Source organism: Chrysemys picta, chromosome 2, assembly GCF_011386835.1.
Source record: "Chrysemys picta bellii isolate R12L10 chromosome 2, ASM1138683v2, whole genome shotgun sequence".
Taxonomy (NCBI): domain Eukaryota; kingdom Metazoa; phylum Chordata; order Testudines; family Emydidae; genus Chrysemys; species Chrysemys picta.
Genome location: NC_088792.1, coordinates 77,369,369 through 77,386,903, shown reverse-complemented (window position 1 = coordinate 77,386,903; position 17,535 = coordinate 77,369,369). Strand labels below are relative to the sequence as shown.

At 39.2% G+C, this 17,535-nt stretch overlaps 1 protein-coding gene across 4 annotated transcripts in view; it reads left to right on the top strand.

The window, feature by feature from the left end:
* GADL1 (glutamate decarboxylase like 1) overlaps nt 1–17,535 on the top strand; it is a 103,517-nt gene that overhangs the window by 5,948 nt on the left and 80,034 nt on the right. For 2 of the 4 annotated variants that reach the window (XM_042840491.2, XM_005309819.5), the window contains exons 2-3: nt 14,805–14,977; nt 15,874–16,000. In XM_042840491.2, coding sequence (XP_042696425.1) covers nt 14,805–14,977; nt 15,874–16,000 — 300 coding nt within the window. Of the gene's footprint in view, nt 1–14,804; nt 14,978–15,871; nt 16,001–16,229; nt 16,420–17,535 lie in introns of those variants that run through there. The other 2 variants (XM_042840499.2, XM_065583540.1) reach the window with 1 other exon arrangement.

Sequence of the window (17,535 nt, the reverse complement as noted above, 5' to 3'; positions counted from 1 at the left end):
TTGCAAAAAATCAAGACAGCATAGAATAAAGCCATTATACATAAGTACATGCAAACTTCATTAAAATTATGAAGATTTTTCTCGGCATTTAGAGAGTGTTTAGTAAGATGGCTTAACTTGACATTTGAGAAGCATGATAAATAATGTCTTATTTGATTAAGATATCTTGTCAATTACATAGCTAGAAATTGTCATATTATAATGCACTGGGAATCTTACTGCACATTAACTCTGTTCTTATTGCTTATTTGACAATTTATATTTCATGTGCCTGAATTCTTCCTACTTAATGTAAGCTGCCTTCTTATTTGAAGGGCATTTAGATTTCCATCAACATTTACAGTATGTTTAAACATGAAGCATGGAAAAATTGAAATACACAGACTTGCATTTGTGTTCCTTTTAAATATTCAAATGTAGGACAGTAACTTTTTAACATTTATCCAAAATATGCATAGAAAACATTTTTGCTTGCAACTTTGCAATAACCAAAAAAGTTAACTTTCCAGCAACCCTTTTTGTTTGTTCATTTGCAGTCACGGACTGCAGAGGTCGTTGGAGGCAATTGTTTGTAGAGCATCAGAATTGGCCATTTAAGAAGAATTGGCTGGACACAGTCAACTTGCGCCAATATTTCTGTTTGTTTGGGTTTTTTTTGGCCCTCTGTGCACACGGGTGTCTCTTATTAGCAATAATGGGGGTTTATGTGTGTACATGGAGGGAATCTTGGAGGTCTATACACAAATGCAAGGAGAATGGAGAATAAACAGGAAGAACTGGAAGTATTAGTACATAAGCTAAATTATGACTTAATTGGTGTCACAGAGACTTGGGATAAGTCTCATGACTGGAATATTGGTATAGAGGGGTTCAGGAAGCTTGTTCAAGAAGAACAGGCAAGATACAAAGGGAGGAGGTGGTGGATTATGAGTGAAGAACATACACGCTTGTTCTCCAGTCCAGAAGGAGGTGAGAGGCAGACCAGATGAAAGTCTCTGGGTAAAGATAAAGGGGACTTGGGGATGGGAAGTAAGGGTGACATCATAGACCACCAGATCAGGAAGAGGAGGTGGATGAGGCATTTCTGGAACAAATAGCATAAATATCCAAAACACAAGTCCTGATGATAATGGGGGACTTTAACTACTTAGACATCTGTTGGAAAAGTAATATGGTAAAACACAAAATTTCCAATACATTTGTGGAATGTATTGGGGACAACTTTTTGTTTCAGAAGATGGAGGAAGTAACCAGGGTGACAGCCATTTTAGATTTGATTCTTACCAAGAGGGAGGAATTGGTAGTGAAGGTGGAAGGCAGTTTGAGGGAATGTGATCCTAAAATGATAGATTTTGTGATTATAAGGAGGTAGGGGTCTAATTCTACTTCGAATGCACGTGCATCACTGAGTTAAGTGCATGCGTGAAGAGAGGAATACACCTCTGAAAATGTAATGAGATCCAAACAAACAAGAAGTAAATAGATATTAAAGGCAGAGACAATTTTAGTGTCCCCAAATTTAAAAATATGCTTATAGAAAATTCAAATGAATCTTTTTTAATTTTTTTTTAAAGTAGGGAACCAGCTTATCAAACCTAGAGTAGACACATTTTTTGCTAATGAGCTGTTTTTCAGTAAATCTTTTTTGATTATTATTAAGGCTGTCAAGCAATTAAAATAATTAATTGCAATTAATCATGCAATTAAAAATGTATTGTGATTAATCTCACCATTAATTGCACTGTTAAACAATAATAGAATACAATATAATTTAAATATTTTCAGATATATTGATTTCAGTTACAACACAGAATACAAAGTATACAGTCCTCACTTTGTGTGTTTTATTATAAATATTTTCACTGTAAAAAACACAAGAAATAGTATTGTTCTATTCACCTAATACAAATACTGTAGTGCAATCTTTTTATCATGAAAGTTGAATTTACAAATATAGAATTATGTTAAAAAAAACTGCATTCAAAAGTAAAACAATGTAGAACTTTAGAGCCTACAAGTCCACTCAGTCCTATTTCTTGTTCAGCCAATCATTAAGACAAACAAATTTGTTTATATTTGCAGGAGATAATGCTCCCACTTCTTGTTTACAGTGTAACCTGAAAGTAAGAACAGGCATCTGCATGGCACTGTTGTAGCTGGCATCACAAGATATTTACATGCCAGATGCACTAAAGATATGTTCCTTCATGCTTCAACCACCATTTCAGAGGACATGTGTCCAAGCTGATGATGGGTTCTGCTTGATAACAACCCAAAGCAGTGTGGACTGACGCATGTTCACTTTCATCATCTGAAGTCGGATGCCACCAGCAGAAGGATGATTTTCTCTTTTGGTGGTTCGGGTTCTGTAGTTTCTGCATCGGAGTGTTGCTCTTAAGACTTCTGAAAGCATGCTCCACACCTCATACCTTTCAGATTTTGGAAGGCACTTCAGATTCTTAAACCTTGGGTTGAGTGCTGTAGCTACCTTTAGAAATCTCACATTGGTACCTTGTTTGCGTTTTGTCAAATCTGTTCTTAAAATGAACATGTGCTGAGTCGTCATCCGAGACTACTATAATGTGAAATATATGGCAGAATGCGGGTAAAACAGAGCCGGAGATGTACAGCTCTCCACCAAAGAGTTCAGTCAGAAGTTATTTTTTTTAATGAGCATCATCAGCATGGAAGCATGTCCTCTGGAATGGTGGCTGAAGCATGAAGGAACATATGAATCTTTAGTGCATCTGGCATGTAAATATCTTGTGATGCCAGCTACAACAGTGCCATGCAGATGCCTGTTCTTACTTTCAGGTTACACTGTAAACAAGAAGTGGGAGCATTATCTCCTGCAAATATAAACAAACTTGTTTGTCTTAATGATTGGCTGAACAAGAAATAGGACTGAGTGGACTTGTAGGCTCTAAAGTTTTTGCATTGTTTTGTTTTTGAGTGCAGGTATGTAACAAAAAAAATCTGCATTTGTAAATTGCACTTTCATGATAAAGAGACTGCACTACAGTATTTGTATAAGGTCAATTGAAATACTATTTTATCATTTTTACAATGCAAATATTTGTAATAAAAATAGTATCAAGTGAGCACTGTGTACATTGTAGTCTGTTGTAATTGAAATCAATATATTTGAAAATGTAGAAAAACATTCAAAAATGTTTGTTTCAATTGATATTCTATTGTTTAATGGTGTGATTAAAACTAATTATTCATAATTAATTTTTGAGTTAATCACGTGAGTTAACTGCAATAATTGACAGCCCAATTTATTATGAAAAAATTACTAAATATAGGCAAGCAACAATAAAACAGATTTGTTTTAAAAAAAAAATCAAAGGATCATATGTATATTTTGAACACCATCAAAATTACTAGGTATTTGTAGTCCTTGCTGAGCAAAAAATTATTTATTTATTGAGGTAGCAATAACTATATGGAGGGATCGGCTATCTCAGAATATCCCTCTGCTTGCCCTAGATTTGTGAGTGCTATCCTTATCTCAGCAGCCCAGTCTTATGCAATATTGGGCTTCCTCATAATGATTCTCCTCTACTGAAAAATGGCAGGGTCTTACCAGGCATGGTTCTCTCCTTTGATGCTTCTTCCCCGCCCTTAGCTGTATGAGCTATCTTGCCAATGTTTGACACTGTCAGTCTTTTGAAACCTCTTTTTCTATCAAGCACTACTCAATCATACGGTATTGTTGCTGTCTTTGATGCAAACATATGGTGTTACAGAGCTAGGAAACTTGGCAAAATGAAACACCGCAGGCAACAACACATCCTATATAACTGATGTTCATGTAGTACAATGCAGAAGCTGACTTGAAATGACAAATTATGTAAGGGAAGCAATCAGAATGGTCAAGAAAAGCCTGCACTCATCCTGCCCATGGGCATCTGGGAAAAATGTGAAAGGTAGGTCAAAAGTACAGGAGAGTTGTATAGCTGTGGTTTCCTTTTCAGCTGACTTGAACCATGTGATGTTGGTCCAGCCAGCTGATGATTTTAGCATGCATGACACTCTTGGCACTAGGTTACTATGACCCCTGACTTAGGCTACTATGACCCTAAATATCTCTCCCTTGAGGGTAGTCTGGGTCTGACTGGGAGCCATTCATGTGCACTGTCACTCAATGATCCTGTCTCTTGAAGTTCTGGGAGAGGTACTGCCAAAAACACACATGTACGCTAAATAACTTAAAAGCATAGTTGGCCCTATGCAGGGTAAGATCTATGGAGTCCAACTGGGGTCCCAACCCATGATTGTGCCCTGCTTGGCAGACCAGCAGTGTTATTAATGGTGCATGGAACTTGGGGCTTCTCCTAGATGTGCCCAAAGCCGTATTTGACAAGAGTCTGGTGTAATGTGGCTGGAAGACTGAAATTGTGAATTCTAATCCTTGCTCTTTTACTGACCTGCTTGTGTGACATTGTTCCTATTTTTGGAAGTGGTAAGAGAGGCCCAGAAAGGCAGCTACATTATGATTTTTTGTATACAGTGGCCACAACTGAGATTTGGGCCCTAATTGTGGGTTAGGCCCTCTACATATACACAGTAAGAGATGGTCCCTGCCACCAAGAGTTTACAATCTATGTAGATATAGGTTAAAATATATATATATATATATATATATATATATATATATATAATCACCATTTTACATGTGGGGTATTGACCTGGAGAGATTAAGTCATTTGCCCAAGGTCATGCAGGAAGTCAGATACAGCTGATATACTTACCTTTCCTAGAGGAGTTTTGTGAAGGTAATGTAGTTAGCGTAAGGACTAAGATCACCACTGTTAAGATGTACTTTGTTGAAGCAGAAATTTTGTAAAATGTACAGTATGAATTAAAAAAAATAAGTCAGGAAACAGCCTTATTTTGGCTGCAACTGAATTCATAATAAATAACCACATAGAGAAGAAATTTGAAGTTTCCTTTTTAATTATATACTTCTACATTTTAACTTGTATTGTTTAACATGTGCTGTTTTAGTAAATGACTGCTTCCTCAGCTGAATTTGCAAAGATTGGTGTTTAAATATGTTTTTAAATGACCAAAAAAAATACAACACTTGCATAAAATTAAAGGCTGTCATGCATTGCTTTTAAAATCATGTAGGAAGACCTCCATTTAAAAAGACCTATGTCCAGTTTTTCCCTTGATGTTCCAGTGAATAGCAGAGGAGTCAGAGGGCATTTCTGTAGTTGTTTTGGGACCAATGGATAGGAACAACCGATCAAATTTTAGCTATTTGAACTTGTTACGGACCCAAAAATATCATATGCAGTAAAATATTCATTATAATGTGACCATTTTTAATTTACATAAGAACCATTTTATGTCTGATATACTCGCTACATCATTTGCAGATATTAAACATTAGAACATATAAGCAAGCTGCATTTCATTGGGGTCAGGGAGTTAGGATTTCTATTTCATACTCAGAACCTGCCATTTCTCAGTTTCAATTTAAGATGAATCCCAATTTTCTTCAGCCTCTTTTCCTAATTGGGAAATATTACAGCATGAATCACTCTTTCAATTACTTGGCTGGGACATCAAAATGTCATTCTTAAATATTAACATCCACTCCTGAGCTGCAGTGTAGAACCCTGCTACTTTGTCTTCGGTTATTTTTGGTTGGTGGTTTTCATTTCATTTTTAAGATGTCCTGCTTGATACTGTCATGCTTAGTAAGCACTCAGTGGGCAGGGTGTTTGGGCAGAGGCGTAATGCTTTATAAGCACTCGCACTCAGACTGCATCTGTTCAGGATTCTGGAAACAACTAGGGGCAGGACGTGGCTCCTGATAGGACTGCTTCGTGTCAGTCTGTTTCGTGTCAGTCAGAGCCACTTTAGCTGCCTGACCGCAGATTACCCAGCAGAGAGGAATCTTTGAATGGCATATGGCTGGCATAGCCATGTCCATGCCATCTCCTCCTAACCCTTCCTGTCATACAGGGCAAATCAGGTATGTGGGCTTGTTCAAAGCATAGTCGAACTTCAGTAATTCCCATCTACTGGAACAGGGACTGTTGCAACGAGGCACAAGTTAGCGTAGCCCAGAGGCTACGCTATCCTACATCCAGGGCCAAGGTGGCTTCTTGCCAACTCTGGGATTTGTGTGTGGGTAAAAGAGGTCTACAGCACCTCAGGCTCTGCACCATAAGGTTCACCATTGCACTATTACAATCCTCGGGCTGTTGTGTACAGGGCCGGCCTCTAGATAGAAGTTAGAGCATTTCAAAGGCAAGCACCCTGTCCGTGCCCCTTTTCCTCAGGCCATGTCCCCTTCACCAGCAGCAGGGAGGAGATGTGGTGTAGGAGCCCAACAATATGCCAACTCTACAACACTTGAGGATTTCCTTTGCAATGTTATGGGGCCGGAGTGGTGTGATACAGCTGCTTTGGTGCCCTGGGTGGGTTACCCAAGTGCAACTTTAAGCATCGTATGATGGATTCTAACAAACTTTTCATCTGTAATCTTTAGCTGTTCCTTAGTAGCAGGCCTGAGAAATGAGTTTACCACAAAATAATATATTTTGTCGTATCACCAGACAAGCTTTACTTTAATCATGGACATTTACAAAGAAATTATTAAAAAAATCTATATCATGAGTGGCATACATAACAATGATCATATAGCACAGCACAGATTGAGTTTTGATATTCTAATGTGCAGCATGACAATAACAACAAACCAGTGTACACTGGAGGGCGGACAGTTCAAAATTGAATTTGTCCAATTGTTTTTTTAATTCACTTCATACAAAAGATGCAGAATACTTTTGGAGGGAGTACTAGCAATTAGTATTTAATACAAGAAAGAATTTTTATAATTTTGAGAGGTTGAATCCATGATTTAAAATTAAAATCTATTTAGGATGAATGCAGATGAAGTTAGTGAAATGAATTTTTGTTACAATTTGTGATTTACTCTTTTGGGTCAAATCCTGCTCTCCTTACTCACTTAGTCACGAGACTATTTCATGAGCAATCTAAGCAGGATTTGATGCTTTATATTTAGACACAAGCTGTGTCCCTCACAGTGCAACCTCTCACCCATCCCCCCTCTAGTTCTGTGCCTCCTGTAAGTAGTAAATCTCCCCATGACATTTTATTCTACTCAAATAAATGCTGTTAGAATGTGTCAAGCACAGGCTCCAGTTTCGTTTTGCAGAGTGAGAATATAGCAGCAAAGGTTTTTCTATTTTATGCGAACACAGAATCACATATTTAACTGTTAATAAGGCTTGCATAGTGAAAAAGATGGTAACATCAAAGAGAGTATTGTTTTTGTGTGTATTGTTTCAACTTTAGGTGCTCATATTTTCTGCTTTCTTTTGAGGAAAGTAATATTGATCATAAAAATGGAATGCTGGTTTGAAAATATTAAGCTTTTGAGGTAGAATATTGTACTTTCAGAATGAAATGTCAGAATTATGTGCTTGATCCTGCTCCCACTGAAGCCAATGGCTAAATCCCCAGTTGCCTTGAATGGGAGCTGGATCAGTTCCTCTGTTTGTCACAGGCCATCTTGAACAGTCAGTAATCCTTAATCTCAGATTTAGTGCACTTCCATTTGCTAACGTTTTAGCATTGCTTCTAGCCTTGAGCCATTTACCTGAAACTGCACTTGCTGCTGGTGTACTTTCTGTGTGTGCCTTCTCTCTAACTCGGCTTAGAATGCTGCTTCCAGCTTTTAAAATGCAAAACAAAGAAGTGTGTCACTATCACACCATCTGTAGATCATGTGTTTATTATTACATAGGACACGTATGGGGGAAGATGCTGTTTTAGCATGTGGGCTATATGTGAAACATAAAGGGCTTTCTTAGACCCACTGTGTGTGTGTTTAAAACTCAGTTGTTTAGAAGGGGCTTTGAAAGCCCACTAGAAATAGACAAAGTAATGCTATTTTTGACCACGATGTTTGGAATAGTCTCTAAAAGGAAAAGTATCAGGGGGTAGCCGTGAAAAGTACAGTTAAGGCTTGGAAAAACTGGTATTAAGAGCACACAATTTAAACCAGCTACCATGTCATTTAAAAGTGGAAAATTAAAGGTTGCTCCAAGTCCAGTATTGCCAATTCAGAACATTTAAAAAAAAACATGAGTTGGGCCCCCAAAAGTCATAAGTAAGGTCCTACTAAATTCACAGTCCATTTTGGTCAATTTCACAGTCATAAGATTTTAAAAATAGTAAATTTCATTATTTCAGCTATTTAAAGCTGAAATTTCATGGTATTGTAATTGTAAGGGTCCTGACCCCACCCAAAAGGATTTGGGGGTGGGAGTTGCAAGGTTATTGTGTGTGGGGGGTTTGGGGTACTGCTACCCTTACTTTTGCTCTGCTGGTGACAGCCCTGCCTTCAGAGCTAGGCAGCTGGAGAGCAGCAGCTGCTGGCAGAGAGCCCAGCTCTGAAGGCAGGGCTGCCGCCAGCAGCAGCACAGAAGTAAGGGTGGCACGGTATGGTATTGTATTGCCACCCTTCCTTGTGCACTGCTGGTTGTGGGACGCTGCCTTCAGAAGTTGTCACCCGGCCAACAGCCGCCGCTCTCCGGCCGTCCAGCTCTGAAGTAATCACAGAAGTAAGGGTAGCAGTTACCGCAACCCCCCCTACAATAACCTTGTGACCCCCAATGACCCCTTTTGAGTCAGGACCTCCAAATTGAGAAACGCTGTTCTCTCTAGTGAAATCTGTGTAGTAGAGGGTAAAAGCACACACAAGATTAGATTTCACAAGGGGGGGACCAGATTTCAGTCCGTGACACATTTTTCATAGCCGTGAATTTGGTAGGGCCCTAGTCATAAGCTTTGCTTAAAAATTGTGAGATTTAAAAAAAAAAAATAGTTTGGCCTTTTGAGCTTCTAGGGTACATTCTGGTCATGTTTTCACGCTTTGCTCTGAAACCATGAGGGATACAATTTACTATAAAAATATTAAAAATTGAAATCTCAGATTCTCATGTAAGAGTAGCGGCTGGGGCTTGAAGTAAAACATCAGTTTTACAGCAAGTCTTGCGATATTTGTAAGAGTCACAATACTTTAAGTCCACATTTTGGCCTGCAAAACTCAAACCCAGCCAACACAGAAAATGTGTATATTTAGGGCCAAATTCTGCTTTTGGGTGCAAAAATTTGTAGTTCCTATTAATTTCCATTGAAGCCACATCCATGTGGTATATTCCAGGCTAGAATTTGGCTCAGAGGCCAAAGTGGAAGTCTATAGCCAAAAGCTATTGAGAAATTGATTGAGTAAATGGAGAGCATGTTGTTCTCCAGACTAATTTAAGAATGTACTGAGGGCCAAGTCCTAACCTCCTTACTCAGTGCTTAAACAAGTAAACTCACATTTAAATGAATGGGAATTTACCTGAATAAGGACTGAATAAAAACTAACAGCCAGATGTCCCCTGCAATCTGCATGTAAGTCTAATTTTTTCTGTGGGGGTAGGGGGAGAAGCAGGAAGGAATCAGCTGTCTCCACAGCATTATCCTCTGCCCCAGGATCTGCAAATATCTGTCTGGGGACTGGTAACCTGTCAGTGCAGAAAGGCAAGGCTGGGAGAACATCTACTGTTAGCCTACAACCAACCCCATGGGAAAGTTTAGTGCAGAACAAGGCTGCACTAACTTTTCTGCAGAGCCCCATGAGGGGTCGTTCTAAGAGCAATAGAAGATGAAGTCCTGGCAGCATGTCTCCATTTGGGCTAGGAGATCTGAGGTGGGACTGATTCAGTGGCACAAGGGTAGCCTTGTGGCTTTGGCACAGCCTCTGTCATCCAGGCCTGTCGAGAGAAATTTTGGGCCACGGTACATCACGTTTGCTGGGGCCCCAACTCCTCCCTTTTCACCCCAGTTACAGATTGTTTTGAGGGGCCCCAGTACAATTGTCCCCCCTTTCCCTACTGTTCATCAGCCCTGCTGACATCTGCAGGTTCTGGGAACAGAATAGGAACTGTCCCCTCCCCCGCTCCATTTTTTTCTGCATGGAGAAAATCCTGTTCTCCCAAAACAGCAATCTGGGGGAAACTTTGCAACAGCTATACAGGTGGTGTGCCTCCCATTTGTAGCCTTCTCAGATCCTAGCCCCAGCCCCTGCTCTGTAGGTCTAAATGAATGGTGCTGCATGTGAAGCTCACAGCATCTGTAGAAGAGAAAGGGACAGTATTTTCCCATGTGTGTGTAAATTCTGTTAACATTTAAGGGGGTCAGGCATACATCAAAGGGAGAACTGAATCTAAATTCAAAAATAATCCCGAATTCCCTGTTCAGTGTGCCCAAAGAGCAGGTAGGTGTCTTCCCATTCCTCACTAAACCCAGATCCTGCAAATCTTCTGAAATCTATCAACTTTGTTTTCATAGAGAGAAACCTCAGATTTTTCAAAGCTGAACATTGTGTACAATCTCCTGCTGAGGTGTGCTCTAAGGCAAGATGGGAATTGACCTATGTGGCTTTCAGTTGAAGAGGGGATGGAATATTACTTGCCTGTTAGTGAGATTCTATGTTGGATCTACAAGAGAACGTGTATCTTTTAAATTAAGATTAAAAAGCTTGGTACATTAAGCTTGGTACAAGAGCGTGTTTTATCAACCTAAATTTACCGATTAAGAGTCATATTCTTCCTTCAGACAATATTAAAAGTAAAAATAATACTTTAATGGAAGCTAGTATGTGCATCTATAAAAGTTGGCAAGTTCATAGGAGGACTGACTGGCCACTTCAGGTCAGAATTTGAACTTATTTGTCCTAATAATGAGAAGAAAATTGAGTAGCTACTTTGTGCCTGCAGAAAGTTAACGTCATGGGATTGAAAGGATTTCTTTATGGACCTACAAACTGCATCCATATTTCTAGGCTATATTTTGTATTTCTCTTGCTTCCTCCATGTGGGAATGTGAATTGTGACTGATATTGGAAGTGAATGTGCTTCATGCTGTCAGGCAGCATGCTGGAAATAGGCAGTCGTTTATTTAGGTCAACATAAAGGGTCACATGTTTGCTTCTGTTAGGAAGTGCAGATAGGAGCAAAAAAGAATAAAAAATTGACAGAAGAGTTAAAAAGAATGTGAAGAGGGAGAGTGTTGCTGCCACAGTTTGCTTCGCCACTCCACAGAAGCCTAGACAAGCCCTTCTATGGCAATAATGCAGCGTCCTGGCTAGAAAGCTCTTGATCATGTCAGGGTGGGACCAGTGAACAGTCACCGCTTGTAACCCAGTGGATATTGGCACATAAGTTAATGTGGTCCCTTGCAGCATTGACTTTTGTGCCATGCCTGTAGTTTCCTTGTCACTTTGGAGAGGACTTTTTGATTTTACAGGCATAAGCAAGAGAGTCAATGATAGTACTGCTCCTTAAGGAGCCGAACTGTTGCTGGGATCATGGAGCAATGTGTAGGAGCAGCTCCTTTGTGGAGCCAGAGCTTTCTTTTCTAGAGATTCCTTCAGTAATATGTAATGATATAATACCTCAGAACAGTGGGCTGAATTAATATCTCTGATGTTAAGCCAGTGTTTTTCCATTTACGTCATTGGAATTACTTATGATTTATATAGATTCAAGATCAAAATCAAGTCTAGATTGACAGACTTCACCTTGGATTTTCTTATTTTTTTGTTTTGTGTGATTGGAGACAAAATAATCATAAGGGATCTCTAGAGTAATGATTTTATCCTAATACATCATGGACAGGCTTGGAAGGATTGATTTTTTTTTTTTTATTGGTAAATGCTGATTTCACTGTACACACACAAAATGATGAACAAAAATATTTGATAAAAATTTACAGATAGGCAAAATAAGAAAAATGCTGCTTGCAAACTTACTGGAGTTTGATTTAAGGATATTTACTTTGTACATTTTGACATGTGATATCAGCCCATTTGTGTTTTAATGATGACAAAGCTTTAACTTTTTGAATCTTCTAGTTTACTTACAGTAAACACCCCTTAATTTCCCAAAATTGTGAATAGTGAAATTAATAAAAATAGTGAAAGAATGTTTAAAAATAAAACATCCATATTATCTGTTGAAATTATGAAAAAAATAAAAATTGAATTTTGTCAAGACTAATAATGGGATATCATTGCATAAATCAACTTCATGCCCTACCGTTCCTTCTCACGGTAAAGTCAATGGTGGAAGGGATAGCAAACTCAGAAAACCTGGCAGAGTTTTTCTCAATGCTTTCTACATGTGGAAGAGGGCTGGGTGCTGAGTGGTGAAGATGCTATACTTTGTCTGTCTCTCTGACTACCTCATCCCTTTTTCCCCTTCACTGTCAGACTCCTAGAATGTGCAATCTACAATCTTTACCCCGAGTTCCTCTGCCCCAACTTCATCTTAGATCCCCCTCAAACCAGATTTCTGTCCTCTCCACTCCACCAAAACTGTTCTCATCAAGGTCTCTTATGACTTCTTCCTACTCAAATCTCAGGGTCTCCATTTCATTCTCATTTTCCTTGACCTCCCTGCTGCATTTTGATACTGCTGATCACTCCCTCCTGCTTGAAATGATGTCCTTTCTTGCCCTACTGTAGTACCGGGTCACCTGCCACGTTTCTGGCTGTACTTTGTGTCGCTTTTGGTTGATAGTCTTCCCCTCTGTCACTTTCCAATGGGAGTTCACACAGGGCTCTGTCCTAGACCCTCTCTTCACTCTGTACTCCCTATCTACGGGTAACCTTATCCACTCACGTGGCTTTAATTACCACTTCTGCACCCATGAATAGTCTCAGAACTACCTCTCCACTTCTGGCCTGTCTTTGTCTGTTCAATCTCACAGCTCAGCCTATTTCTCTGACATCTCCTCCTGAATGTCTCACCCTCCACTTTATGCTCATCTCAGCCAAAATTAGACTCCGGGTCTTCTTTCATAAGATAAATAAGTGAAGTAGGTAAGTAGATGCTTTAGTCAGCTAGTTTCCTAATTATATAAAAGCAGTGTGGCTTCAGGAAAAATCTATATGAGGGGATGATGAGAAGGGCTTTGTGGATCACCTCAGGAAGTGCATCCAATGCATAGGGTGGTAGGGAAGAAAGCATTGAGATGATTGTGGGAGACGTGGACAAGCAAGATATGGGATCATTGGAGAGCAGATTGGATGTGGAGTGATATGATGAGATCAGGAGAGGAGTAGAGTTGGGAGGGGGCTTTGACAGCAATTGCGAGAAGCTTGAACTTGATGCAGTGGAGAAGGGGGAGCCGGTGGAAGGATTGAAGGAGAGGGACAAAGGTGGTGTGGTCAGAACAATCAGGCTAGATGTTGGGACGGAGGGAGGGAGTTAAGAGCATAAGGCCGCTGGGAATGATGCTGGGAATTGCTCCATGAGGAAAGAAAAAGAGCTGAATGGTGGAAGAAGGGTCAGAGGAGAAGGACCTAATAAGCCAGCTGCTTGTCACCTCCTGCATCTTTTTTTACTTCAGGCTTTGTGCTCTTCAGGGCAGGGACTATGTCTTCCTCTGTAATTGGAAGGTCCCTAGCATGTTTTGGATGTTACCACTATCTAAATACTCTGAAAAAGATTTGGGTGTTGTGAGGATAATCAGCTGAAGGTGAGCTTCCACCGTGACGCTGTGGCCAAAAGAACTAATGTGATCCTGAGATGAAAAACGGGTGAATCTTGAGTAGGGAGGTTATTTGGCACTGGTGTACTGTTGCTGTAATACTATGATCAATTCTGGTGCCCACAATTCAAGAAACATGTTGATTATTTGGAGAAGGTTCAGAGAAGAGCCATGAGAATGATTAAAGGATTAGAAAACATGCCTTATAGTGACACACTCAAAGAGTTCAATCTATTTAGCTTCACAAAGAAAGAGTTAAGGGCTGACTAGATCAACTTATAAGTACCTATATGGGGAACAAATATTTAATAATGGGCTCTTCAATGGGCAGAAAAAAATCCAATGGCTGGAAGTTGAAGCTAGTCAAATTCAGACTTCAAATAAGGTGTAAATTTTCAGTGGTGAGAGGACTTAATCATTGGACCAGTTTACCAAAGTTTGTGATGGCTTCTACATTGCTGACCATTTTAAAATGAAGATTGGATGTGTTTCAAAAAGATCTGCTCTAGGAATTATTTTGGGGAAGTTCAATGGCCTGTGTTACACAGGAGGTCAGATCAGATGATCATAATGGTTCCGTCTGTCTATCTAATCTAAAAATTAATGAAATTAGATCATTTCTATTTTTAAAGCTGTTCTTTTCCTATTCTAGGGTCAAATTTTGCATTCTTAATGCATGCAAAGATCCATGGCAATTGTTTCCCTAAGGGCTTCATTAATTACACTGGGCTATGTGTACAGAGTTTAATACATTGTCAGTAGCGAGAGAGTGCTTTTTTTTTCCAGCTTATGATTTAGCTCAGTGGCTCTCAACCTTTCTAGACTACTATACTCCTTTCAAGAGTCTGATTTGTCTTGTGTACCCCCACGTTTTACCTCACTTAAAAACTTACAAAATCAGATATAAAAATACAAAAGTGTCACAGCACACTAGTACTGAAAAATTGCGTACTTTCTCATTTTTACCATATAATTATAAAATAAATCTGTTGGAATATAAATATTGTACTTACATAGTATACAGAGCAGCATAAACAAATCATTGTCTAGGAAATTTTAGTTTGTACTGACTTCAGTAGTGCTTTTTATGTAGCCTAGGCAAATATCTGGTTGAGTTGATGTACCCCCGAAGGCATCTGTGTACCCCTGGCTGAGAATCACTGATTTAGCTGGTCAGGCATCACTTTAACCAAGTCATATTTCTTTTACAGTTGATAGTAACAAACAGGAAATATTCCAGAGGAAGAGGAATGCTGTCTTGGTGAATGGTGTCATTCTGAATGGCCCAATAACAGATTCAAAATCAGGAGAAAAATTTGTAGAAGATGCCTGTAAGATCATAATGGAGGAGGTCATACAGAAAGCTGCTGATGTAACAGAGAAGGTAAAGCCTTGGAATCAGTTTGAAAATATATTGTAATAGATATGAGTGATTAAAAACTTTAGCTTTCCAAGACAGCTGAGTTTTATAGCACATAAATGGCATTGAACTTGCTTTTAGTGTGTGGTTAGGTTTTGAAATAAAATGTAGCTGTCTGGATTTAAAAATGTGGCATCATGAAACCTTTTAATAGCATAATTAAATTAAAATATACATTTGCAAGAAAATGTTTCCTACATTACTTTGAAATGCCAATTTTTATTTTTTTTTATTTTTTGTTGTCTTGGGGTCAAATTTACCCTTGAGTTTGGTGAGCCTGCAGGAGCATTTGTCAGAGGCGGATTCAACCCTGAGGAAGGGTGGCTATGGTACCACTGGAGGAGGGCAGCATTACAGACTTGTCTGGGTTCCATAGTGCCCTTATTTGCAGAGGCTATTTGAGAGAGGTGCTGGACAGGTAGGCCTTGCCCATTTGTGGGCTGCATGAGCCAGCTCCATGCCCCTGGCACAACAGCATTTGAAGATCCTGGGATTTCATGGGGGTTGCTGAAGGCAGAATTTGGTCTACAGGTTTATTACACCTTATAAAGATATACAAAGCAGAAGCAACTCATCTTGGTTTCCATATTCCAGGTTGAGTTTGCAGCTCCAGCAGTTAAAAGCAAAAAGATTATTTTTGTAACCAGAACAAGTTTGAGACGGGAGTCAGGGAGTCCCTGAGACACAATAAAAATAGGATCCCATGAGGCCATTTTTATAGAGTTGCTGTTAAGTGCAATTTTCTTACTTTGGAAACCATTACATTACAGAATCCGTTGGTGAGTGAGGTTATATTACCACAACATTTGTCTTCACCTCAGCCAACATGTATTCATTGCTGGCATTTCCCCCATCATTAGGTTTGTGAATGGCAGCCTCCAGAAAAACTGAAAAAACTTCTCGATCTGGAAATGAGGGATACCGGAGAGCCGCATCAGAAACTCTTGCAACTTTGCCAGGACATTATTCGATACAGCGTCAAAACTAGTAGGAATTTGAGTTCTAATTGTGTTACCTTATTACCCTCAAAAACTCTGAAGTCAGGGTATTTTCTCCTAAACTTTGTTACCCTTCAGGAAACAAGGTGACGTTTTGCTATGTCAACATTTTCTGCGTGCCTGTAACCATATGAAAGCATATGAATGCTTTCATTGGCTGTTCTATAGCTGTTTGAGTAAATGCTGGCATAAGTAATTCTTCTCTCCTTCATATCTAGTCCTTATTGTAAAATGAGAGTATCATACCTGCCAAGCCACCTGGATCCTCACAGTGATCAGATGGATTTCTGAGAGGGACTAAAATCTGTATGATGACATTAAAAAACCCTGCGAGGGATTACCATTGATGTTAAAGGGAGACTCTGCTATTCTAAAGTCTCCTGAAAGACGCCTTTGGCCTATAGACAGGTATGGAATATGATATAACAATTTACCAAATCAGGCAGGAGAAAGACCTTTATGAATCCCCAAGACCTTTGCATAGGACTTTCTGCTGTCTGGTTGGTGAGTAGTGATGTCATAGTCACTGCCATTTAATGCAAATAAGGCAAGGTTAAGTCAGCCTGTTGGTCAAGAATGGCACTGCGTTTACTGTTAACGTATAGCAAACAGTCTGTATGCAAAAGGAAAGTCAAAACCTTAATGCATGCTTTAAGTCTTTTTTTAAATGTAATCAGGTGACTGAGTGAGGTATATACTGGCTTTTTTCACAGTGCATACAAATTTCACCTGGAGCATAATCCTGCTACGTGCTGAGTATCCCCTTGTAAAATGCTGGTCAGCCATAATTCCTGCTCAAGACAATGGGGGATGAGTGCTCAGCATCTCAGCAAAGGCACCCAGCACCTTGCAGGATTGACCCCACGTAGGTAACCTTGATGAAAAGCATTCTGCATAACCAAATATCAACAGAAAGAAAAGAGTAACATCTGTTTAGGAAATAGGGTGGTGTATCAAAAGCCTAGTTAGAATTTCAGAAGCATAGCTACATATCCTATACTCACAGTGTATTTCAGAAGGTGTGAAGGACATTTGATATAAATTACTGGGTATGTTTCCTGCTAAAGATGCTGTTGCTACAGAATAAAAAAATAATTGAGAGTGAGCATATGTTTTTGAAGAACACAGAAATTAGCAGTGCTTATCTGAAGAGTCCCATGCAATATTAATATGCAGATGTCTTTACAATGTCAGTGGAATCTATTATCTTCATTTTGTAATTTTTCTTTACATTTTCATTTGTTGCACTGTGCCACCTTAGAAAATGAATTAAATACAAAAGCAAGATGCACAAACAATGTTACCCTAACTATAAAAGCTAGCAAAAGCTTCAGATTTAAGGCTTCTAGTCTGTCATGAATTCACCCTGTTTTATAATACCTAGTTACAACGTGGTGAACTATAGTCCAGATGGTAGCAGACCCTGAACTGAATTGATTTTATGATGAAAACTTTTAGATTACTTTAACATAATTTCTCATTATTGTTATTTATTTAATAGTGCAGCACCCCAAAATGGTGCCA